Below are 26,169 nucleotides of genomic sequence, written 5' to 3' on the forward strand. Positions count from 1 at the left end.
ATAGTTAAAGCATTCGAAACAATGCCTGGCACCTAGTAAGCACTGTAAGCACTTCCTATTGTTACTGTCCTCTGTTCCTGAGTTGGTGAGTTGGGCGGTATGAGCATATTATATTACCAAGAGTGAGTAATAATGCCTCCCAAGTTAAATCAGTGGAAGTCTTTCATGGCCACCAACAAACACTGGGAGCATTAATGACTCATTTGTTTTTATTTCTTTAAATGTAGAGGATTTTTTTTGTTGTTGTTTTTGCTTGTTTGCTTTTTTGAGACAGTCTTGCTCTATTGCCCAGCCTGGAGTGCAGTGGCATCTCAGCTCACTGCAACCTTAACCTCCTGCGTTCAAGTGATCCTCCCACCTCAGCCTCCCAAAGCACTGAGATTACAGGTGAGAGCCACGGAGCCTAGCCTTAATGTAGCTTTTACTTTTTTTTTTTTTTTTTTTTTGAGATGCAGTCTCGCTCTGTTGCTAGGCTGGAGTGCAGTGGCATGCTCTTGGCTCACTGCAACCTGTACCTCCCAAGTTTATGCAATTCTCCTGCCTCAGCCTCCCAAGTAGCTGGGATTACAGGCGTGAGCCACCATGCCCAACTAATTTTTGTAGAGATGGGATTCTGCCATGTGTGGCCAGGTTCATCTCCAACTCCTGGTCTCAGGTGATCTGCCTGCCTCAGCCTCCCAAAGTGCTGGGATCACAGGCATGAGCCCTAATGTAGCTTTTAAAAGCACTTGATTTTAACTCAGGAAATACTTTATTTAATTAGGAAGATCTTAACTAAAATAGGTGTAGTTTTTCTTTTAATTCTCCCACCCTCCTAACCCCCCCCACCCCCGCTAGTTTTATGGTATTTTTTGGGTGTATTTTTAGGGAAAAATTCACATAGTAATTAATTTTTCCTCAAGCAATATGAGCATTAGAGTAAAAGACTTTGTAATGTTGAAACAAATTAATGTCACATAAATCATGAACAATTGTTTCATAGAAACAGTCTCCATAATCCCAGTACTGCACTTAAAAATTCACTTATAGTCTACCAGTCAACTTGTCAAAGATACATTTTGTGTAAAGTCAAATTCCTCTGCATCTTTATTTTATTTCCTGAGACAGGGTCTCTCTCACTCTGTCCCCAGGCTGAAATGCAGTGGCCTAGTCACAGCTTACTGCAGCCTCCACCTCCCCAGGCTCCGGTGATCCTCCCCTCTCAGCCTCCCAAGTAGCTGGAACTACCAGAAGGTACCACCATGCCTGACTAATTTTTGTATTTTTTGTTGAGATGGGGTTTCACCATATTGCTTGGGCTAGTCCTCCACATCTTAGTAAGCTTTCATTTATTTTTATTTTTTTACAATGAAAGCAAGTTTATTAGAGAAGTAAAGAAAATTGTTCTCATTTATTTGTTTCTACTATAACACAAAGCTATAGGAAGCACTGGTAAATTACATTTTAATTCTAAATTCCTTTGATTTGATTTGAACTTAAAATCTATAACATGGCACTTGACCTTAAGAATACTAAAAGACTGCCGGGCGCGGTGGCTCAAGCCTGTAATCCCAGCACTTTGGGAGGCCGAGGCGGGTGGATCACGAGGTCGAGAGATCGAGACCATCCTGGTCAACATGGTGAAACCCCGTCTCTACTAAAAATACAAAAAATTAGCTGGGCATGGTGGCACTTGCCTGTAATCCCAGCTACTCAGGAGGCTGAGGCAGGAGAATTGCTTGAACCCAGGAGGCGGAGGTTGCAGTGAGCCGAGATCGCGCCATTGCACTCCAGCCTGGGTAACAAGAGCGAAAACTCCGTCTCAAAAAAAAAAGAATACTAAAAGACTTATCATATGAATACTAAGGCAGTGCTGTTAGGTGATCACTACCCATTAAATAAAGAGAAAAATGTACTATATAAGAAAAATCTTTGTCTTTGTATGTCTTCCACAATTTTTTTTCTGTTATTGGATTTATTAATTTTCGAGGCTATCATAAAACAATTTGGACTTAAATTGTGTCTTGGACCAGAATTTGATAAAACTTTTTGGTCAGTTTACCAAAATGGCTTTAGGTCAAGATCTGACAGCCACACGAAGCTTTATAAATTTTTCAGATATACTACTAGAAAAATGATAGAACAGTTTTCTTTCACAGTTTTCATTGGAAATTAGATATCTAATAAGGATTAACAAAATTAGATAACTCAAGAAGTACACAAGTTAAATATATCAGAATACAGAACATCTGGTTTGAAATTTTTGTTTGTTTGGTTGGTTTTGTTACTGAGACGGAGTCTCACTGTGTCAACCAGGCTGGAATGCAGTGGTATAATCTCAGCTCACTGCAACCTGCACTTCTCAGATTCAAGCAATTCTCCTGCCTCAGCCCCTCTAGCAGGATTACAGGCACCTGCCTCCATGCCCAGCTAATTTTTGTCTTTTTAGTAGCAACAGAATTTTACCATGTTGGCCAGGCTGGTCTCAAACTCCTGACTTCAGGCGATCCACCTGCCTCAGCCTCCCAAAGTGCTGGGTTTATAGGCGTAAGCCACTGTGCCTGACAGGTTTGAAATATGTTTAATTAGAGAGGAAAACTTGATTCACTGTTAATTAAGAATGGGAAGTAATCTGTAGTAATCCTAGTTCTAAACCTCTACAGTTTCTTCTTTGTAATGTCACATGTATCACAACTCATTGCAGCATCACTATAGCACCTCCTGGGAGCATCCCAGGCACAACAATCTCTGGTCCCCACTGCCTTTCTCTGAAATTAAGATATTGTATATTCTGGTTAATCCAAAAATTTGATGAAGAGTTTTTACCACTAAGCACAAATATGTCAGTTGTGTGGCTAATTTATAACAATTTAGAATAAGATTCCTCATACAGGGTGTTTTTCTTTGCCATTTCTAACATATACCTACAGTTTGTCAAAGTGAATAATTCCCTATTTTAACATTATTTTATTTCATTTTATTTTATTTTTTTGATATGAGGGTTTCACTCTGTTTTCCAGGCTGCAGTGCAGTGGTGCGATCTCTGATCACTGCAGTTTCTACTCCCTAGGTTCAAGCAATTCTCCTGCCTCAGCCTCTCTAGTCACTGGGATTACAGGTGCACATCACCACACCCAGCTAATTTTTTTGTATTTTTAGTAGAGACAGGGTTTTGCCATGTTGGCCAGGCTGATCTCAAATTTCTGACCTGAAGTGATGCACCTGCCTCGGCCTCCCAAAATGCTGAGATTACAGGCATGAGCCATCGCGCCCAGCCAACATTACTTTAAATATCTAAATAAATTACCCTTGGCACTAGAACCAAATAGAAGAAAGGTAATTTTAGAAGAAGAAATTTTATTTTAATGTTGAGAGAGATTGTTGTCTTCATTATGAACAGTAATGGGAAGCTTGGGTCTGCTTGCAACTAGCTTTTCTGTCCAAAGAGTGGAAGGTAGAATATGATGATCCAAGTTACTTTTAACTTTAAATGTAGGGAATAGATAGCAACAACAGCACACACAAACATGGACACACAGGTACATACACACTCTGGCCATTACCACTTTATCTCTTTTACTTTATTTTATTTTATTTTTTAGAGACAGGGTTTCACCATGTTGGCCAAGCTGGTTTCAAACTCCTGACCTCAAGCAATCCACCCACCTCAGCCTCCCAAAGTGCTAGGATTACAGACGTGAGCCACCACACCCAGCACTTTATATCTTTTTAAACTGTTCTTACCTCTTGTACCATCAGGAGATTCTACTAGTCAGTTCCTCTCTGGCAAATGCTTGATTGACAGTCTACTCTCAATCTCTCCATCCCCCTCTCCACAGACACAGAGATGACTAAGGAATAAAAATAAAACAAGTACTTTCAATCAATCAGTGTAATGGTCTATTTATAGCATATAAATTCCTCATCCTCAGTTTTTCTTCCCAACCTGGATCATATTCCTGTAAAAATCTTAAAAATCCTTAATTCACCTTTCTAATTTAGGATAGAAAGTCCGACTTTCATTTCTTTGAAAATACAATACCTCTTTCAATAAAACTTTTGGCTTCCCTCTGCTTTATGAATGTGTACTTTAAAGTTGCAAATAAGTACACTTATTTGGATTTAAATTGTATCTCAGACCAGAATTTGATGAGACTCTTTGGTCAATTTACCAAAATGGTTTTAGATCAAGATCTGACAGCCATATGAAGTTTTATAAATTTTTCAGATGTAGCCGGGCACAGTGGCTCATGCCTGTAACCTGTAATCCCAACACTTTGGGAAGCCCAGGCAGGTGGATCACCTGAAGCCAGAAGTTTGAGACCAGCCTGGCCAACATAGTGAAACCCCGTCTTTACTAAAAATGCAAAAATTAGCCAGGCACGATGGTGCATGCCTGTAATCCCAGCTACTAAGGAAAAGAGGGGCAGGAGAATCACTTGAACTCTGGAGGTGGAAGTTGCAGTGATCCAAGATTGCATCACTGCACTCCAGCCGGGGCACAGGGTGAGACTCTGTTTCAAAAAAGAAAATAAGCAACACACATACGTAAGTGTTTAATGCCAAATTAATCAAATATGGCTGAAATATTTGTTGAGTGACCCAGGACTTTAACAGAAAAAAGAAAAAGTTGCTTCCAAACTACTTCAAATATATTTTGAATCATAAAGGAGAGATTTTGAGTGAGAGAGAGAGAGAAAGAGAGACTGAGAGAGGGGTACTGAATGGGGAAAATAGGTAGAATGAGTGACAGGTTTCTTGAAGTCAAATTTCAGTAATCTTAGGACTATAGTCAGGAGAATCTGTTGGGAAGACAATCTTACCTACACTGGAGAGTAGGATGAGGAGAGAAGGAAGGCTCTGGAGTGTTTCACATTTTCCTTATCTCATTTAGTCCTCACAATAACTCGGCGACAGAGTTAGCATTATTCCCAGTTGACAGATGAGGAAACTGAATTGTTGTAGAATTCAGGTAAATTCTGAGACAAAGAAACAATGTTTTTCTTGTGTACAAACATAATATATATTACAAACTGAGGGAGGTGCTACAAATTAGATGAAAATTGGCTACTGAGCAGTATTATTTCCTCCTATTTATGGATGGAGAAATTCAGAAACTGCTAAATTATTAATACTTGGAAGCTGATGGAATGAATCAATACGGCATGGCAAAAAGAATCTTGCAGTTGCCATTTCCATGTTTCCTGTGTTTAAGACATGCTGATTAGATACTCTTAGCACATCCGTTTTGAGAAACAGCCCATATTTTAAAGACATATGGCATTTAGAAATGTCACAGTAAATGAAACCGTAGCTTCATTATTTAGGGTAAACATTTATTTTACAGCTGGATAACTTTGTAAAATTATGTAATTTAACTCAACATTTTTTAAACAAACTGTATGTATGTATGTGATGTATATATGTATGTGAAACAAAAAGTAACACATCTCTTAAAATTTGGGAAATTTAAAACCAAGTAACAATATAAAATAAATATTGCCCCCAATCCTACTATCTAGAGTTAAGCAAAATGCATCTTACTATAACCCTTCCTTTTCTACTTATTATGTCATAGTAGTGCTGGACTTTGCAGAGGTAGGGTTTCTAAATAGTAGCTCACAAGTGCTCCAGGGCGTAGGAGGAACACATTATATGTCTAGTAATTTTTTTTTTTTTTAAAGACAAAGTCTTACTCTGCTGCCCAAACTAGAGTATAGTGGCATAATCATAGATTCCAAAGCCTCCTGAATAGCTGGAACTATAGGCACATGCCACCATGCCAGGCTTTTTTTTTTTTCTCATAGAGACAGGGTCTTGCTATGTTGCCTGTGCTGATTTTGAACTCCTGGGCTCAAGCGATCGGCCCACCTCAGCCTCCCAGAGTGCTGAGATTACAGACCTGAACCACATAACTGGCCCTGCTAGTTTTTAAAGAAAAAAATTGTAGAGATGGGGTCTTGCTATGTTTCTCAGGCTGGTCTTGAACTCCTGGCCTCACGTGTATTTTTTTTTTTGGTTTTTTTTTTTTTTGAGAGTCTCACTTTGTCTCCCAGGCTGGAGTGCAGTAGTACGATCTCAACTCACTGCAAACTCCACCTCCTGGGTTCAAGCAGTTCTCTGCCTCAGCCTCCCACGTAGCTGGGATTACAGATGCCTGCCACCATGCCCAGCTAATTTTTGTATTTTTAGTAGAGATGGGGATTCACCATCTTGGCCAGGCTGGTCTTGAACTCCTAACCTTGTGATCCACCCATGTGGGCCTCCCAAAGTGCTGGGATTACAGGTGTGAGCCAGTGGGTTTTATCACATGTAATAAACTGTTTTTTTGTTTGTTTTTTGAGATGGAGTCTCGCTCTGTTGCCCTGGCTGGAGTGCAGTGGCATGATCTCAGCTCGCTGCAATCTTCACCTCCTGGATTCAGGCGATTCTCCTGTTTCAATCTCCTGAGTAGCTGGGATAATAGGCACGTGCCACCATGCCCTGCTAATTTTTGTATTTTTAGTAGAGACAGGGTTTCACCATGTTGGCTAGGCTGCTCTCGAACTCCTGACCTCATGATCTGCCCGCCTCAGCCTCCCAAAGTCCTAGGATTACAGGCGTGAGCCATGTACCTGGCCAATAAACTGTTAAATATAAGTTAAGTATTTCCCTGAGATCTGTGAGTTGCTCTAGCAAATTATCAAACTTGAAGAGGTTTAATAATTTATCCCTGATTTATAGCCAGTTGTTCAGAAGCATAGATGACAACCTTCTACTTGTGAAGTCTTATAAGACTGACTCCTCAACCTGTGGGATCTGACTTTAACTTCAGATGGGTGGTTTCAGAATTGAACTGAATTATAGGATATGCAGCTAGTGTTCAGAGTCAGAGAGTTGGAAAATTGCTTTGTGTGGAAAATACCCAGACATCTGGACACACAAATATGTTTAGTGTGAGTATAAAGAGAAAAAAGTTTCTTTTTTCCTTTACAAGTTCAATGATTTTTTTTTAAGTAATGTCAACCGAAAACAACAGAGAGTAGCTCTGAAAATAAATGCATTTGTTTGGGAATGAATGACAGAATTATAATCTGGGATTGCATGCTATCACAGGTCATGCCTGAGGAGATTATTGGGCAAAGGGAAACTTTTATTATTCTATTATGTATGTATGTATTTTTATTTTTTGTTCTTTTTTAGAATAGTGTCGCTCTGTCACCCAGGCTGGAGTGCAATGATATGATCTTGGCACACTGTAACCTCTGCCTCCCGGGTTCAAGCAATTGTCCTGCCTCAATCTCCCAAGTAGCTGGAACTGTACCACCACACCTGGTTAATTTTTTTGTATTTTTAGTAGAGACAAGGTGTTACCATGTTGGCAAGGTTAGTCTCAAACTCCTGGCCTCAGGTGATTTGGCCTCCCAAAGTGCTGGGATTACATGCGTGAGCCACCACTCCCGGCCTATGTATTTATTTTTGAGACAGGGCCTGGATCTGTTATCCAAGATGGGGTACAGTGGCGCCGTCTTGGCTCACTGCAACCTCTGCCTCCCACACTCAAGGAATCTTCCCATCTCAGTCTCCTGAGTAGCTGGGACCACAGGCTCATGCCACCACACCCAGCTAATTTTTTGTAGACATGGAGTTTCACCATGTTGTTCAGGCTGGTCTCAAACTCCTGGGCTCAAGCAATTGGCCCACTTCAGCCTCCCAAAGTTTTGGGATTATAGGCACGAGCAACCTTGCCCAACCTAGGGAAAACTTTTAAAGGAAAAATTAGGAAGGTTATATAAGGCTACAAGTATCAATAATGAGGGTGGTACAGTCCAAAGTTCAGCAGGCAGTTACTGGGTAGACATCCTGGCAGCAGTATTTTTTGTGTAAGGTTGTGGTTTTCAGAGAGTCCTTGTAACAGTTTTCATTATAGGCCAGTGTATGTGACAGCCCCTTCTGAATGGCCTCCCCACTCCACTTTGCTTTGGGTTTAGCATTAGTGACTCCATTTTGGTTTTGACAAACTTTTACATAATTTACAAAGTTGAGCAAATATTACCACAATCCAGTGTTAGATTTTTTTTTTTTTTTTTTTTTTTTTTTTTTTTTTTTTTTTGAGGCAGAGTTTTGATCTTGTTGCACAGGCTAGAGTGCAATGGCATGATCTTGCCTCACTGCAACCTCCACCTCCCAGGTTCAAACAATTCTCCTCCCTCAGCCTCCCGAGTAGCTGGGATTACAGGCATGTGCCACCACATCCAGCTAATTTTGTATTTTTAGTAGAGATGGGTTTTCTCCGTGTTGGTCATGCTGGTCTTGAACTCCTGGCCTCAGGTGATCAGCCGGCCTCAGCCTCCCAAAGGGCTGGAATTATAAGCATGAGCTATCACGCCCAGCCAGAAAATTTTTAAATCCCCCAAACAAACCCCAGCCTTTCTTCTCCTGGTCCTAGTAGCCACTAATCTACTTTCTATCACTATAGATATGCTTTTTCTGGACATTTCTTATTAGTAGAATCTTATGATAGGTAGTATTCTGCATCTGGCTTCTTTCACTTACCATTTTTAAGGTTCATACATGTTCCCTTTCATCGTTGAATAGTTTTCTACTGTACAGATATGCTATATTTTGTTCATCTATTCATTAGCTGATAGACATGTTTTCATTTCTCTTAGGTATATACTTAGAAGTAGAATTGCTGGATAATATGGTAAATTTGTGTTTAAGTTTTTTGAAAACTGCCAATTTGTTTTCTACAGTGTCTGTAGCATTTACAGTCCCACCAGCAATGTATGAACATTCCAGGATCTCCACATCCTACCATTTGTTACTGTCTGCCTTTTTTATTATGGCCACACTAGTGAGTGTGAAATTGTATCTTACTGGAGTTTAAAACCACATTTGCATTTTCTCAATGATTAAGGATGTTGAACGTTGTTTCATATGCTTATTTGTCATTCATATATCCTATTCAAATTTATTTCCAAATCCATTGTCTTTTTTTTTTTTTAATTGTGTTGCTTGTCTTCCTGTTATGAATTCTTTTTTCTTTTTTTTTCTTTCTTTTTTTTTTTTTTGAGTTGGAGTCTTGCTCTTGTTGCCTAGGCTGGAGTACAATGGCGTGATCTTGGCTCACTGTAACCTCTGCCTCCTGGGTTCAAGCAATTTTCCTACCTTAGCCTCCTGAGTAGCTGGAATTACAGGCACCCACCACCATACCTGGCTAATTTTTATATTTTTATTAGAGACAGGTTTTCACCATGTTGGCCAGGCTGGTCTCAAACATCAGACCCCAAGTGATCCACCCACCTCAGCCTCCCAAAGTGCCCGGATTATAGGCATGAAACACTGCACCCAGCCTTGTGCTAAATGTGTTCACAATAATTATGTCATTTGCCTCATTTAATTTTCTGCATCACTCAGTAAGGTAGATATTACTCCCAGTTGACAGTGCAAGGGCTGGGTGCCATAGGCTCTGGGATGATGGCCAGAGAGCAGATACCAAAGGTCAAGTCCTGGAATATTGCCCAAGCCAGAGCTAGAAGAAAAAATCCAAACCAAGTCACGAAGAAGAGAGGCCAGAGAAGGAATGGGAGCCAGGGCACTGCATCAAATGAAGGGAACAAAAACTCCAGAAAGTCTGAATAAGTTGGGAAATGGGAGGACCTTTGGATGAACTCTAAATTCTAAAACACATCTTTTTAGTGACTTTTTTTTTTTTGGTAGAGACAGTGTCTCATTATGTTGTCCAGGCTGGTCTTAAACTCCTGGCCTCAAGTGATCCTACTACCTCAACCTCCCAAGTGAACCTAGGATCGAAGGCATGAGCTACCATGTCTGACCATTAGTGACCTTTCATGGGATCCAGCCAGGACTTTGTGAGTGGAATGGGTTCATTTAAAGACACCAGAAGAGAATAGTTACTAAGACATTTTAGAGATCATCAATCTATCACATTTATGTTAAAGTTACTACATTTGCATACATATTTGCATGATATACAGAGAAGGTCTAAAAGGATATGCATTAAACTTAAAAACAGTGGATGTATCTTTGGGAAAATGAATGGGATTTGGGGCAGGAATTAGGATATGAGGGTGTTTTATATGTCTGCTTTGTTAGAATACTTGTGTGTCTTTTTTAAAGGAAAAATTATTGCTAGAAAAAGTTTTAATTCATTCTTTCATTTATTCAGTAAAAATTTATTGAATGATCACTGTATATTAAGCACTGTGCGAGGATCTGAAGTAAGGATAGATTCTACCCACTAGAAGAAGTTCATGTTCTGGTATAGTGTTTTTCAAATTTTGACTCAGTCTTGTTAGCAAGTTCTGAAATTAGAAATCAGTCGGTCATAATATTTTACTATTGTTATTATTATTTTTGAGACAGAGTTTCTCTCTTGCTGCCCAGGCTGGAGTGCAATGGTGCAATTTTGGCTCACCACGACCGCAACCTCCACCTCCTGAGTTCAAGCGATTCTCCTGCCTCAGCCTCCTGAGTAGCTGGGATTACAGGCATGCACCACCACGCCCGGCTAATTTTTTGTATTTTTAGTAGAGATGGGTTTCTCCATGTTGGTCAGGCTGGTCTCGAACTCCTGACCTCAGGTGATCCACCTGCCTCAGCCTCCCAAACTGTTGGGATTACAGGCGTGAGCCACTGTGCCAGTCATATTATATTATAACCAATGGTATAAAATAAAATATCTGAGTCCATACTTAAATAAATTAATAATTGAGTAAAGAAACAAATAGCCTGGGCAACATACCAAGACCCATGTCTGCAAAAAAATTTTTTTTAATTAGCAGCAGATGGAGGTACATGCCTGTGGTCCCAGCTACTCAGGAGGCCGATATGGGAGGATCACTGGTGCCCAGGATCTCAAGGCTGCAGTAAGCCGTAATTGCACCATTGCACTCTAGTCCAGGCAACAGAGCAAGACTCTGTTTTAAAAGAAACAAAAGGTCGGGCGCGGTGGCTCACACCTGTAATCCTAACACTTTGGGAGGCCAAGGCGGGTGGATCACGAGGTCAAGAGATCGAGACCATCCTGGTCAACATGATGAAACCCCGTCTCTACCAAAAATGCAAAAAATTAGCTGGGCATGGTGGCACGTGCCTGTAATCCCAGCTTCTCAGGAGGCTGAGGCAGGTGAATTGCCTGAACCCGGGAGGCGGAGGTTGCAGTGAGCCGAGATCGCGCCATTGCACTCCAGCCTGGGTAACAAGAGCGAAACTCCGTCTAAAAAAAAAAAAAAAAAAGCAGTGACAGGTCATATTGATAGTATGTGCCCTTAACATGATACAATGAAAATGGCGCTTTATCTCTGTGTTCTTTCTTCCAAAAAGATATAACCTCTGTCTAATAATAAGAATAACATGAGACAGATCTCAATAGAAATACATTCCTTATACTACCTGACCAGTACTCTTCAAAACTGTCAAGGTCTTTGTACATCATGTAAATAATGTAATACATACATTACGTTTTATATTTACAATACATATATTTGTATACTGGGTCACAATGTAAAATCTTTCTCTTACAGTCCCAGCTTTAAAAGTATAAATTACTTTTCTGGTAGGGGATCTTAACATGCAATAAAATGGTTGTTATGTAGACTATAGACGGGATTGTCGCTCTTTATAGTTGGGAAAAGAGGATTGGAATAGGCAGGAAAAGCTTCACTGGGGAAAAGACATGTTATCATGACACTGGCTAACCCTTGTGTAGCACTCACTGTGTGCCAGCTGCCTAGCCTGTTCTAGGAGTGTTACATATCCTAACTCCTTTAATCCTCACAAAACCTAGGAAGTGAGTACTGTCACTGTGACCATCGTACAGAAAACTGAGTTCAAAAGATTAAGTACCTTGTCCAAGGTCACAAAGCAACTAAGTGGTAGAGCCAAGCAGTCAGACTCCAGTTCATGCTGTTGATTATTACACTATACTGTGCTAGTACTACATATTTTCTGGGTGAAAATTTGCTTTTTGACTTTGGAGATTTTATTTAAATCACTTTTCAGGAGGCAAAAAAGAAATGTTTTTGTCTGATATTACCTAAGTGTTTGTGTGTATATATTACAATATTATGATTTGGGGGTACATAAACAGCATTTAGAGCTAGAAAGAATGTTAATTATCATCAAATACCATTTTCTTTTTATTTATTTATTTAGACAGAGTCTTGCTCTATCACCAGGCTGGAGTGCAGTGGCGCAATCTTGGCTCACTGCAACCTCGCCTCCTGTGTTCAAGCGATTCTTCTGCCTCAGTCTCCCAAGTAGCTGGGACCACAGGTTCGTGCCACCACACCTGGCTAATTTTTTTGTATTTTTGGTAGAGACGGGGTTTCACCATGTTGGCCAGGATGATCTTGATCTCTTGACCTCGTGATCTGCCTGCCTCGGCCTCCCAAAGTGCTGGGATTACAGGCATGAGCCACTGTGCCTGGCCCATTTTCTTTTTTTGAGACGGATTCTTGCTCTGTCACCCAGGCTAGAGTGCAGTGGCACAATCTTGGCTCGCTACAACCTCCGCCTCCCAGGTTCAAGCGATTCTGTTGCCTCAGCCTCCCAAACAGCTGGGATTACAGGTACCTGCTACCACATTGGTCTAATTTTTTTGTATTTTTAATAGAGACAAGGTTTCACCATGTTGGCCAGGCTGGGTTCGAACTCCTGACCTCAAGTGATCTGCCCACCTCAGCCCCCCAAAGTGCTAGGATTACAAGTATGAATCACCATGACCAGTCTTATCATTTTCAATTCTAAATTTGCATACTCTACTTTTTGTTTTCTCTTTAGAGACAGAGTCTTTCTCTGTTGCCCAAGCTGGAGTGCAGTGGCTATTCACAGGCATGATCATAGCGTACTGCAGCCTCAAACTCCTGGGCTCAAGCAGTCTTCCCATCCCAGCCTCCCGAGGTAGCTAATAATACGGATGCATGTACCTAGCTACATACTGTACTTTTTCATGCCATGGTTTGTTTGGCATTTTATAGATTAACTGTGCAACAGCATTAGAAAGGAGAATAATGACTTGATCACATCCAAAGCTACCTGAAGTTAATGCTCACTAAGCTCAAGTGAACATTTGGCTGGGTGCGATGTCTCACGTATGTGATCCTAGCACTTAATGAGGCCAAGGCAGGTGGATCACTTGAGTTCAGGAGTTTGAGACTAGACTGGGCAACATGGTGAAATCTTGCCTTTACAAAATATACAAAAATTAGTAGTCCCAGCTACTTGGGGGCTGAGGTGTGAAGATTTCTTGAGCCTGGGAGGTCAAGGCTGCAGTGAGCTGTGATTGTGTCACTGCACTCCAGCCTGGGTGACAGAGCAAGATCCTGTCTCAAAAAACAGAACAAACAAAAAGCTTAAGTGAACATTTAATGACACTGATATGCAGCAAGTGATGACACAATGTAATAGATTAAAGATAGCATTATATTATGATTCAGGGGAGCAGAATTCAGGACTTCACTCTACATCTCTGATCAGTTTTCCCATCTACAAAATGAAGGGAGTACACCTCAGGGATGACACATATAAGGTGTATACATTGCCACTTCCTGCTTCCTTACCAACAACTGACAAGTAATCATGCATGTCATCCTTTTGTTTTGAACCTGGAAGCAGCTCCAGAATCCTTTCCAAAGCAGCTATTACAGTTAGTCACAGTTGACACCCAAATAGAAACCCATTTGCCATCTTTCGATATGACAATCTGTAAAGACTCTCCTAGGTCTAACTCCCAGAAATATGCCATCAGAAGTATGATACTTGCTGAATTCAGCATGCATTCAGCCTTTTTAATCTCTCTTTTCTCTGGGCATTAAGTTTATATTATGTGGGTGCTGGGACATGGATCTGTTCGTACGCTACTGTTTGTTTGTTTGTTTTATTTTGTTTTTACTTTATGTTATTTATTTTTTGGAAATGGAGTCTCACTCTGTTGCCCAGGCTGAAGTGCAGTGGCATAATCTCGGTTCACTGCAACCTCCGGCTCCTGGATTCAAGTGATTCTCCTGCCTCAGCCTCCCAAGTAGCTAGGATTACAGGTGCCTGCCACCACACTTGGCAAATTTTTTTGTATTTTCAGTAGAGAAGGGGTTTAACAATGTTGGCCAGAGTGGTCTCGAATTCCTGTCCTAAGGTGATCCACCCGCTTCCGCCTCCCAGAGTGCTAGGCGTGAGCTACCACACCTGTCTTTTTTTGTTTTTGTTTTTGAGACAGAATTTCATTCTTGTTGCCCAGGCAAGAGTGCAGTGGCGTGATTTGGGCTCTCTGCAATCTTCACCCCCTGGATTCAAGCAATTCTTCTGCCTTAGCCTCCTGAGTTGCTGGGATTAAATTTGCCTGCCACCATGCCCAGCTAATTCTTTTTGTATTTTTAGCAGAGATGGGGTTTCACCATGATGACCAGGCTGGTCTTGAACTTTTGACTTCAGGTGATCCACCCACCTTGGCTTCCCAAAGTGCTGGGATTAAAGGCATGAGTCACCACACCCAGCCGGTTTTTTGTTTTTGTTTTTGTTTGGTTGGTTGGTTGGTTTTTAGAGATAGGGTCTTCATCTGTCACCCATGCTATAGCTCACTGTAGCAATCATAGTTCACTGTAGCCTAGAATTCCTGATCTCAGCCTTACCCTCCCAAGTAGCTGGGATTACAGACATGGACCACCAAACCCAGCTCAGTTTTTTGTTTTGTTTTGTTTTTGTTGTTGTAGAGGCAAGGTCTCTTATATTGCCTAGGCTGATCTCCGACTCTTAGTGGCAGGTGATCAACCTACGTCAGCCTCCCAGTGCTGGAATTACAGGCGTGAACCATCTCGCCTGGCCCCATATTCTACTCTGAACCTACCAACCTCACTAGTCTTGAAAGCATGTTCATGCTAATCCAAGGAAAATGCTTGTTTGATTCCTACTGTAAGTAATCTTAACCTTCTTTTCCTCTTGGGGTTTTCTAGATTCTGTTGCTAGGGCATCCTAGCACCATTTGTGTAACGCTTTCCCCTATGAAGTTGCCTTCTTTCTTCTTCATTGGTATATATACATGCATTCACACAAGCTTTTGGGTGTAGCATCTCCTGACTTCCTTCCTGGTCATCAAAATATCTTCCCCAGCTCTGTGTGTGTGTGTGTGTGTGTGTGTGTGTGTGTGTGTGTGTGTGTCTTTAGACACAGGATCTCACTCTGTAGCCCAGGCCAGAGTGGGCATGGTGTGATCATACCTCACGACTGCCTCCAGTTCTTGGGCATGAGCAGTCCTCCCAACTCAGCTTCCTGAGTAGCTGGAACTATAGGTGCACACCATGATGCCTTGCTTTTTTTCTCCCCTCTTTTTGTTGGTAGAGATGACATGGCCTCTCAAAGTGCTGTAGGTATGAGCCACTGCACCTGGCCCATATGTGTCACTGAATGTAAATAGTTGTTTTTTGTTGTTGGTGTTTTGGTGTATGTGTGTGTGTGTGTGTTTTTTTTTTTTTTTGTTTTTGTTTTTGTTTTTTTTTTTTTGGTGAGACAGTCTCACTCTGCTGCCCAGGCTGGAGTGCAGTGGCATGATCTTGGCTCACTGCAACCTCCACTTCCTGGGTTCAAGCGATTTTCCTGCTTCAGCCTCCTGTGTAGCTGGGATTACAGGCATGCGCCACCATGGCCTGCTAATTTTTTTTCTATTTTTAGTAGAGACGGGGTTTCACCACATTGGCCAGGCTGGTCTCAAACTTCGGACCTTGTGATCTGCCTGCCTCGACCTTTTAAAGTGCTGGATTTACAGGCGTGAGCCACGCGTGCCTGGCCTGAATGCAAATAGTTTAAAACAGGAAGTTCATACCTGCTTCCTGACCACTCCCAACACTTGTCTAAGCATATTCCTTCTTACTGTCCTATCTCAGTTTCATAATTATTTCATCTCCCTCCTCCTTAGTGATTAATAACCATGATAGGTGCTTACAGCATTCATCTTTAGTTCTCAGATAATGTGCTGTCTCTTGAGTCTCCACATTGTTTATTTTGGCGTTGTATATTTTATAGTAGAACTAGTTTACAGTTGTGTTTCTCTAGTTTTTTACCACTGCATCATGCTACAGGTAAAACTGTCAAATGTTTAAGAGCATGCAAGAAAAAAAAGATGTATCCAAGTCTTTAGAAGCCTTCATTTACTCTTTTCAAAACTTACATCCTAATGAGTATCAATTCAACATGTCCTTATTTGTCATCCTTGCTCTTGAAGTCAGTGGTAAGGAATGCTGTGCTTGTAAGGTAGAAACCAATTTGATCCCTTGATGTAACACCTCAGTGAGATCTTCTTACGTCTCATTTTACCACTTAATGCAAGCAGGACATTTAAAGGCAAAGGTTTGGCCATGAGTACCTTAGAGACATTTTTTTCCTTTTACCTGGCAGTTGAAATCCAAGGTATAGGATTGTAATTTCTAACTATCATAAAGATTGTTTTTAAATAACTTTGCTGAAAGGGAGTAAAAGAAAGGATGGTAATCTTAACTTCCTGGTAACCTGCCATAATTTACTGACAATAATTTGTGAGGCAAACAAAAGCAGCACATGATACCAAATGATTAAACACCACAGAGTATGTTGCAATCCCACCCACAGCCATGAGCTTATCTTCCTGGAAAAGGGAGTGAATGGCCACAGGCCTCCCTCGTGGCACAGCTGTTATATCCCCAGTTGAGCTGGTCTAAATAACATCCTGTTCTGCACAGGGAATGGACACAGCAACCCCAGGCTTGGCCACACTGGGGCTGGCTCTTTACGGCTTAAGAGTTTAGAATTGCTGTAAGATAACCACCTGTCTGATAGGGCTTAGGAAATGAGATGAGCTGGGAAGACAAAAATATATATATATAAAACTTAGTCCAAGTATTATACCATAATGTTGTTTCCAGTTGCAGCAAGGAAATAATACAGTTGACCCTTGAACAACACAGGTTAGAACTGCACAGATCCATTTATATGCAGCTGTTTTTCCCAACCAAACACAGATGGAAAATACAGTGTTTGTGGCATGCAAAACCCCAGTATATGGGGGGCTGACTTTCTGTGTATGTAGGTTCCACAGGGCCTACTGCAGGACTTGAGTATGCACAGATTTGGTTGTACTCAGGGCAGTCCCGGAACCAGTACCCTGCATGCCAAGAGATGACTGTAATGAAAACAGCTCAGTTGTAAAGTGAACATTCACTGTAGACCAGCCCCTTTGCTAAGTGCTGTTTGTGTTACCTTATCGCATTCTCACATCTCAGAGGTAGCCATCCCCCTGGAGTTCAGAAGCAAGCAACTTAAGAGTCACATGGCAGGTATGTGGCAAAGCCAAGACTTGAGCCAGGTCTGTCTTACTCAAGTCTGAGTTTTTAAGCAGTGCATTCTCCTATCTCCTCAAGCAAGCAATATCCCCAAAGAAAAATACTTGCTGGTTTCCAGCTTGCCTTAGCTGCTTAGCTCAGTGCACAGTGCGACCCACCCTCTATCATGGTGTGGCCCAGCCTCTATTTCGGTAGGATTCTAATTAGTCCAAGAACCACTCATTCGACCAAGGTCCTATTCTTCCATACAGTCTGCTTATTTCACTAGGTACATGGGATGACACGTGAATAAAGGACATTCAGGCATCTAGTGAAATAGGGAGAATCATAAAGGAGAGTCTTGACTCCACTTTTTTTTTTTTTTTTTTTTTTTTTTTTTTTTTTTTGAGATGGAGTTTCGCTCTTGTTACCCAGGCTGGAGTGCAATGGCGCGATCTCGGCTCACCGCAACCTCCGCCTCCTGGGTTCAAGCAATTCTCCTGCCTCAGCCTCCTGAGTAGCTGGGATTACAGGCACGTGCCACCATGCCCAGCTAATTTTTTTGTATCTTTAGTAGAGACGGGGTTTCACCATATTGACCAGGATGGTCTCGATCTCTTGACCTCGTGATCCACCCGCCTCAGCCTCCCAAAGTGCTGGGATTACAGGCTTGAGCCACCGCGCCCGGCTTTTTTTTTTTTTTTTTTTTGATACAGTCTCCCTCTTTCACCCAGGCTGGAGTGCAGTGGCACAATCTCGGCTCACTTCAACCTCTGCCTCCCAGGTTCAAACGATTCTCCTGCCTCAGCCTCCTGAGTAGCTGGGACTACAGGTGCTCAACACAACACCTGGATAATTACTGGTTTTTGTTTGTTTGTTTGTTTGTTTGTTTGTTTGTTTTGAGACAGAGTCTCATTCTGTCTCTCAGGCTAGGGTGCCGTGGTGTGATCTCAACTCACTGCAACCTCTGCCTCCCAGGTTCAAGTGATTCTCCTGCCTCAGCCTCCCACATAACTAGGACTACAGCTGCATGCCACCACACCACACCCAGCTAATTTTGTTGTGTTTTTAGTAGAGTTGGAATTTTGCCATGTTGGCCAGTCTGGTCTTGAATTTCTGACTTCAAATGATCTGCCCTCCTCAGCCTCCCAAAGTGCTAGGATTACAAGTGTTAGCCACTGCACCCGGCCTAATTTTGGTATTTTTAGTAGACAGTGGAGTTTCACCATGTTGGCCAGGTTGATCTGGAACTCCTGACCTCAGGTGATCTGTCCACAAGCAGTCACCTGTAATCTCAGCTACTTGAGAGGTTGAGGCAGAAGAATTGGTTGAACCTGGGAGGCAGAGGTTGCAGTGAGCTGAGATCATGTCATTGTACTCCAGCCTGGGTGACACAGTGAGACTCCATCTCAAAAATAAAAATAAAAATTAGCTGGGCATGGTGACATGTACTTTTAGTCCCAGCTACTCCTAGCTACTTGGGAGACTGAGGCTAGAGGATCACTTGAGCCTAGGAGTTCAAGGCTGTAGTGAGCCATGATTGTACCACTGTACTCCAGCCTGGACTGTCAAGGTCATGAAAAACAAGGAAGACTGAGAAACTGTCACAGACCAGAACAGACTAAAGCAACATGACTATTAAATGTACTATAGTATCCTGGATGGGATACAGGAACAAAAAGAGGACATTAATGGAAAAATTAATGAACTCCAAATAAAGTCTGGAGTTAATAATAACGCACCAATATTGATTTCTTAGTTTTGTCAAATGTATCATGGTAATGTGAGGAGCTAACAATGGCCATCTTTGCAACTTTACTATAAATCTAAAATTTCAAATGTTAAAGTTCATTTAAGAACTATCGTTCATCTTGGTTTTTTGCACTAATTCTCACAGGTGTTACAAAACGTGAATACAATATTGTCTGCTGAGCCAAACCAGCCAGCTCTGGTGGTCATGATGAAAGAAGGACTGGCCATTGGTTAATATTATGCTCACTTGGATTGATTTTTCCAAAATCTTTGTTGAGTTTAAGAGAAACAAACACAAGGTTCAATACAATTGAGTTAGACATAACAGCACAAGCATGAACCCTGAATGATGAGGATAAGTTAGGGGTGTCATGGACCATGTGTGTGCTTAGCCTTTGAACCGCAGTCCACCTCTGACACAAAGTCATGGAGTGACTCTGGGTGTCTTATTTCTTTTCTTTCTTTCTTTCTTTCTTTTTTTTTTTTTTGAGACAGAGTCTTGCTCTGTTGCCCAGGCTGGAGTGCAATGGCACAATCTCCACTCACTACAACCTCCACCTCCCCAGCTCTAGCGATTCTCCTGCCTTAATTGTAGTGCAGTGGTGCCATCTCGGTTCACTGCAACCTCCGCCTCTGGGGTTCAAGCGATTTTCCTGCCTCAGCCTCCTGAGTAGCTGGGACCACAGGCGCACGCCTCCATGCCTGGCTAATTTTTATATTTTTTGTAGTGACGGGGTCTCACTTTGTTGTTCAGGCTGGTCTCAAACTCCTGAGCTCAAGAGATCCGCCTGCCTCAGCCTCCCAAAGTGCTGGCATTACAGGTGTGAGCCACCACGCCCGGCTAGGTGTCTTATTTCTAAACTTTAATCTGCTTGACCTTAAAATAAGGATAACAGGCTGGATACAGTAGCTCATGCCCATAATCCCAACACTTTAGGAGTCCAACGCAGGAGGAAGACTTGAGCCTAAGGGTTCAAGACCAGCCTAGAAAATATAGTGAAACCTCATATCTACAAAAAGTTAAAAAATTAGCTGTGCATGATGGTGCATGCCTATAATCCTAGCTATTCAGGAGGCTGAGATGGGAGGATCACTTGAGTCCAGAGGCAGAAGTTGCAGTAAGCTGAGATTGCTCTGCTGCACTCCAGCCTGGGTGACAGAATGAGGCCCTGTCTCAAAAATAAAATAAGGATAAAAAGTACCTGCCTCAAACAGTTGTGAGAATTGCTCAGCATAGAACCTCACGGAGCTTGTTATAGGGCCTGCAGGAATTTGACAAATTGATATTACTACAATTATTTCCACCACTAAGGACAGAAAAGCTTTACTATAGATCTTGTCTCCATTGCCCATAAAATAAAGCTCAGATTCCTTAGCATGACTTCTAAAGCCAATTATATCATATTCGAGTAGCTTAATTTCCTGCTAACTATTCTTCCCACGCCCTAAACTGCAGCCCCAGTGAACTTTCCAGAGCTTTCATACTCGTTTTCTTTGCCTCAGTCTTCTGTAACTCATTCTTCAGGACCTCACACCAGTGTCCCTTCTCTGAGAAGCAGTTCTTCACTCTCCTGTGACAATCCTTGTCCCTCCTCTACACCCATGGAAGCGAACCTGTCTCAGTTATCACTCGTCACCTTGTACTGCTGTTGTTTACCTACCTAGCACCTTTGCTAGGTGTAAAAATCAGATCAGAAATCCTTACTACCTCATTTCCATATTCTTCTGGTGCTTGACACATCTTTTTTACCCAGAAAAACGATGAGTAAATTGAATGAATATAAATGGAAGTACTGCAGTTGCTCATAATTGTTTTAGAGGGAATAAATAAAAAACTAAAAAAAAAATTTGTTTTAGAGGATACCTGATGAAAATGTTTTTTATTTATTAAAACCTCAATTCATAGGAATGAAGTGTGATATTATCAGATGATATTTACTACTACTTTATTTACTGTTTATCTATAAAACAGATTTAATATAATTCTTTGAGAAATTTGATCTTGCCTTTCTGTTTTGTTTTGTTTTGTCTTCAAGGTTCCAATTACAACCATCCCTTATATAACTTTTGAACTATATTTGGAAAAATACTGGCCAAGAAAGAAAAATGATAAAATTTTTCCTCATGGTGAATAAACAAGGGCAGACGCGACTTTCTAAGTACTATGAACATGTGGATGTTAATAAGCGTACGCTTCTGGAAACAGAAGTCATAAAGAGCTGTCTCTCTCGATCCAATGAGCAAGTAAGTCCCTGGTCCTCTCTTTTATCTCTGCATTCAGCTCGGCCTTGCAGATTGGTTATTAGTCTCAGAGGCCATCATTTTCTTTGAGTCTCAGAGGCCATCATTTTCTTTGAGCTATATTCGTTCAACAGCTTCTACAGGAAATAAGAAGTGATGTGAAATGAAAACTAAAATAAGCATAGCTTTTTTTTTTTTTTTAGAGACAAGTAAACATTTATTTTTGTACCTTTCCTCTTATGTGTATTTCAAGTCTTTCTCACAAGGCCCCAGGAATCACCAGATTCAATTATGTCCCTGGGCCTGTCCACTGCTGCAGGAGTCTTAGAGAGCCTTGTACAAATGGTAGAGTTACTCGATTACCAACATTAAACCCTAGGATAAGAGGTGCAGCAAAGCAGAACTCCTTCCACCATGGAATGTGCTGATTTCAGACGAGGCAGCAGCCAATGTAGAACACGCTGGAATTCTTCCTTGGAACTGGACTGTGATAAGAGGTGCTTGCCATGAACATAAGCTACTGTTTTTTTCTTTTCTTTTTTCTTTTGAGACAGAGTTTCGCTCATTGCCTAGGCTAGAGTGCAATGGTGCGATCTTGGCTCACAGCAACCTCTGCCTCCCGGGTTCAAGCGATTCTCCCGCCTCAGCCTCCCGAGTAGCTGGGATTACAGGCATGGGCCACCATGCCCGCTAATTTTTGTATTTTCAGTAGAGACAGGGTTTCGCCATGTTGGTCAGGCTGGTCTCGAACTCCTGACCTTAGGTGATTTGCCCTCCTCAGCAGGAGGAAGTACTGGGATTACAGACATGAGCCACCGGCCTGACCAGCTACTGTCTTTTCTTTGACCCTTCCTTTCCAGTTTTAAAGATAAAGCAGGAAATAATCTTCTCTGAAGATACTTGTAACAAATTCTCCAAACCCAAAAACACATGCTTCCACTTCATTGATAAAAATTTATTGCAGTTTGGCACCTAGTTCTAGTTCAGCTGGCGGATGAGCTGATTGATGCATTCACCCCGATAGCCAGGTGTGCCCATCTCCTTGAGGAAGCCCACTCTATTTTTGGTAGCATTACGGGCCACTGAGAGGTGGAAAGGGCGCAAGAACCATGAGATCTCCTGGAAATGCTTCCCCAGGAAGGCAATTTCATGAATGAGGTTTTCCAAGCAAATGACACCAGACTTCCCCAGGTCCTCCTCAATCACAATGTTGTCTGTCAGAGGGATGGATGGTCTTATTCTTGACCCTGGCTTGGAAATCCCCAGGTCACATAAGGTTCCACTATACCCAGCATTTTTAGGTTCTGGGGAGTAACTTTTACAAAGACACCACTAAAAATTTTCTTTAGGCGAAGTCTTGCAGTGGTTCTCTGCACCAGTAAACGGACACCATCAATCCTTTCGACGCGTACAACAAAGGCCAAATAATGTTTATCTGGCAGTTCCAAGGCGTGAGGCTTGACTTCTAGTCGTCTGACGGGCACCTTGTCACGTGTCTGCCGCCAGGAATCATGCAGGAATGATTCCAATCGTTTAAACCTGGGTGCTTTTCCTTTCCTCTGCTCCTTCTTTGCCAAAAGTGCCTACTTTGCCTGAGTGGCTTTGAGGGCTTGATAAGCTTTCCTCTTTTTCAGGAGATTTTCTGGAACCAAAGGGATTTTTCTTTGCTCTTGCTCTGCCATCTTTCCGGTGTAGCAGCTACTGATCCGCGTAGCTCTCTTTACATCCATTTAAGAAAATAAGCCGGGCGCGGTGGCTCAAGCCTGTAATCCCAGCACTTTGGGAGGCCGAGGCGGGTGGATCACGAGGTCAAGAGATCAAGACCATCCTGGTCAACATAGTTAAACCCCGTCTCTACTAAAAATACAAAAAATTAGTTGGGCGTGGTGGCGTGTGCCTGTAATCCCAGCTACTCGGGAGGCTGAGGCAGGAGAATTGCCTGAACCCAGGAGGCGGAGGTTGCGGTGAGCCGAGATCGTGCCATTGCACTCCAGCCTGGGTAACAAGAGCGAAACTCCATCTCAAAAAAAAAAAAAAAAAAGAAAATAAAAATAAGGAAAACCTGAAAGAATCTTGGGTTCTTATTTAAGTTAGTATACTTGTCTCAGTGCACCTCAGAAATGACAAGAAAATTTCCTTCTGCTAATGAACTTCTGTTTTTGTTCATATTAATTCAGCCCTCGGAACTCTGATGAGTGCCTGTAGCAGCTGGCTTTCTATAAGCCAAAAAATAAAGGTGTCAGATGATTGGTATAGAGGTGAATACTGAAGATCCATTTTGTGCCAGAGGATAATAATCTCAAATGGGATGGTTTTATTCTGCTTATTATTTTTGTAAATATACCACCAATATAATACTGAAGCCAGTGATTTTATTTATTTTTATTATTTATTTTTTTAAGACGGGGTTTCACCATGTTGGTCAGGCTGGTCTTGAACTCCTGACCTCAGGTGATCTGCCCACCTTGGCCTCCAAAGTGCTTGGATTACAGGCGTGAGCCACCACGCCCGGCCGAAGCCAGTGATTTAAAAAAAAAAACAAATTTGATTTTAACTTCTTTTATTATATAGGTGGGGAAAATGGAAATTAAAAATTCATATGAAACAACGTATCTATCCATCTTCCAAAATGGAGGTTAAGGCCAGGCATGGTGGATCACACCTGTAATTCCAGCACTTTGGGGGGCCAAGGCAGGTGGATCACCAGAGGTCAGGAGTTCAAGACGAGCCTGGCCAACATGGTTAAACCCCATCTCTACTAAAAAAAAAAAATTTAAAGAAAATTTCAAATAGATTGTTTTTCCTTGAAAGATCCAGCTGAGCAGAGATCACCCTGGCTCTACAGAGAGCCCAAAGCTACAGAATGCTTCTGTACTCTTTACCTTTATCCTAATTTTAAATAAAAGCCTGAATTCTTCCATTTTGTAGACTGTCAGATGGCTTTCCCATAGAGGAATTTCCATGACCAAAACTTGCAGCTTCATTCCCAGGTGCATCTGGGCACCCAAGAGCACCACATCCTGATACATAAAGCCATAAAGTTCATATTCGATCACATTTGGTCAAGCACACCCTGAAGTCCAGAAGAAGAATAACCCTGTGCTTCTGCCCTCTTTCCACCTCACATCCACTCAGCGCCTTCCTGTAGCTCTTTGTACAAAGGCTATAGGGAAGGGATGAATGAGGCCAGGCGCAGTGGCTCACACCTGTAATCCCAGCACTTTGGGAGGCTGAGGCGGGTGGATTGCTTGAGGTCAGGAGTTCAAGACCATCCGGACCAACATGGTAAAATCCCGTCTCAATTATATAAAAATAAATAAAAGAAAAAAAAGGAATGAATGAGAAGGGAGTTTTATCCATGTGTCAGTGGTGGTAGGCTAGTTACTAATTCATATGAAGCAAGGTTTACAATGGGAGATTTTTGTCTAGTGTCTGCCACAAAAAGGGCATCTTTAAATAATATATAAAATAATCTACATGGGTTCTTTTCATGGGCCTAGGGAAAAGCAAACAATTTTTGTTTGTTTGTTTACACTGTGTATTTGGCTCCTCAATGACTATTAAGTAGTACAAAACTGAGAATATCTAATTGCTTCCAAAAAAGTCTTGAGGAAGTGAGCAGAAGAAAATCTTCTTTATTAATATTTGCTTAGTTTTGCTTCAGAGGAGCTTTAAAATGCTGATTATTAATTATCTTTGCCTGCTGAGCTCTACACAGAGCCAGGCAAAGGAATGAGAAGGAGTACAAGTTGGAACCCATTTGAACACTCAGACTTTTTTCCAGGACTTCTCCAGTTCCCGCTAGAAGTGCTTCCAAGTGGTCCCCTGAATGTTGTGAGAAGGCCATCAATGGTTGTGTCACATCTTAATGTTCTATATTTCTAGGAATGTTTGTCAGATACTCAAATCAGAACCTAGAACTTGTGCATGACATTTTAAAGAACTCTCTCTCAACCATAGTAATTGATATTGTGTTTTGTCTAGTGCTCTTTCATTGAATATAAAGATTTTAAGCTGATATATCGGCAGTATGCAGCTCTCTTCATTGTGGTTGGAGTTAATGACACTGAGGTAAGGTAACAGAACAGTCCTTGGAAAATGCAAGAATTTCTATTTGCCTCCTTAAGAATTATGACTCTCTTGATTTTTTTTTTTTTTTCCCCAAGAGACAGGCTGGAGTGCAATGGCACAGTCATAGCTCACTGCAACCTTGAATTCCTGGGTTCAAGCAGTCTTCCCATCTCAGCCTCCTGACTAGCTGGGCTGGGACTACAGGCTGACACTTTCAAGCCCAGCTAATTTTTTCCTTTTATTTTTTTTAGAGATGTGGTCTCACTGTGTTGCTCAGGTTGGTCTAGAACTGACTTCAAGCAATCTTTCTGGCTTAGCCTCCCAAGTAGCTGGGAATACAGTCACAAGCCACTGTGCCTGGCTAGGATCTTGGTTTCTTTTCTTTTCTTTTCTTTTTGAGACAGAGTTTCGCTCTTATTGCCCTGGCTGGCTTGCAATGGCGTCATCTCAGCTCACTGCAACTTCTGCCTCCTGGGTTCAAACGATTCTCCTGCCTCAGACTCTGGAGTAGCTGGGATTATAGGCACACGCCACCACAACCAGCTAATTTTACATTTTCAGTAGAGACAGGGTTTCTCCGTGTTGATCAGACTGGTCTCAAACACCCGACCTCAGATGATCTGCCTGCCTTGGCCTCCCAAAGTCCTGGGATTACAGGCGTAAGCCACCATGCCCAGCGGATCTTGGTTTCTAGCAAGGATGGGGAAAGCTGTGTGGAAGAGAAATATCTGGGATATTTCTTGGATTATATGAGCAGCTTACAAAATAGAGAATCCCCAAAACACAGAATGCCTTCTCCTGTCCTAAGCAATACCAGTGCCCTGCCCTTGTTCTCTTG

At 41.8% G+C, this 26,169-nt stretch overlaps 1 protein-coding gene and 1 pseudogene across 10 annotated transcripts in view; one reads left to right on the top strand and one right to left on the bottom strand.

The window, feature by feature from the left end:
* Positions 1-26,169, top strand: part of AP4S1 (adaptor related protein complex 4 subunit sigma 1) — a 66,528-nt gene that overhangs the window by 14,855 nt on the left and 25,504 nt on the right. For 8 of the 10 annotated variants that reach the window (XM_074393317.1, XM_074393318.1, XM_074393316.1 and 5 more), the window contains exons 2-3: positions 21,056-21,263; positions 25,245-25,331. In XM_074393317.1, coding sequence (XP_074249418.1) covers positions 21,126-21,263; positions 25,245-25,331 — 225 coding nt within the window. In that variant the 5' untranslated portion in view covers positions 21,056-21,125. The remainder of the gene's footprint in view (positions 1-21,055; positions 21,264-25,244; positions 25,332-26,169) is intronic. The other 2 variants (XM_074393321.1, XM_074393325.1) reach the window with 1 other exon arrangement.
* Positions 22,239-22,960, bottom strand: LOC120364026 (ribosomal protein uL30-like; annotated as a pseudogene).

This window comes from Saimiri boliviensis, chromosome 2 (genome assembly GCF_048565385.1).
Source record: "Saimiri boliviensis isolate mSaiBol1 chromosome 2, mSaiBol1.pri, whole genome shotgun sequence".
Taxonomy (NCBI): Eukaryota; Metazoa; Chordata; class Mammalia; order Primates; family Cebidae; genus Saimiri; species Saimiri boliviensis.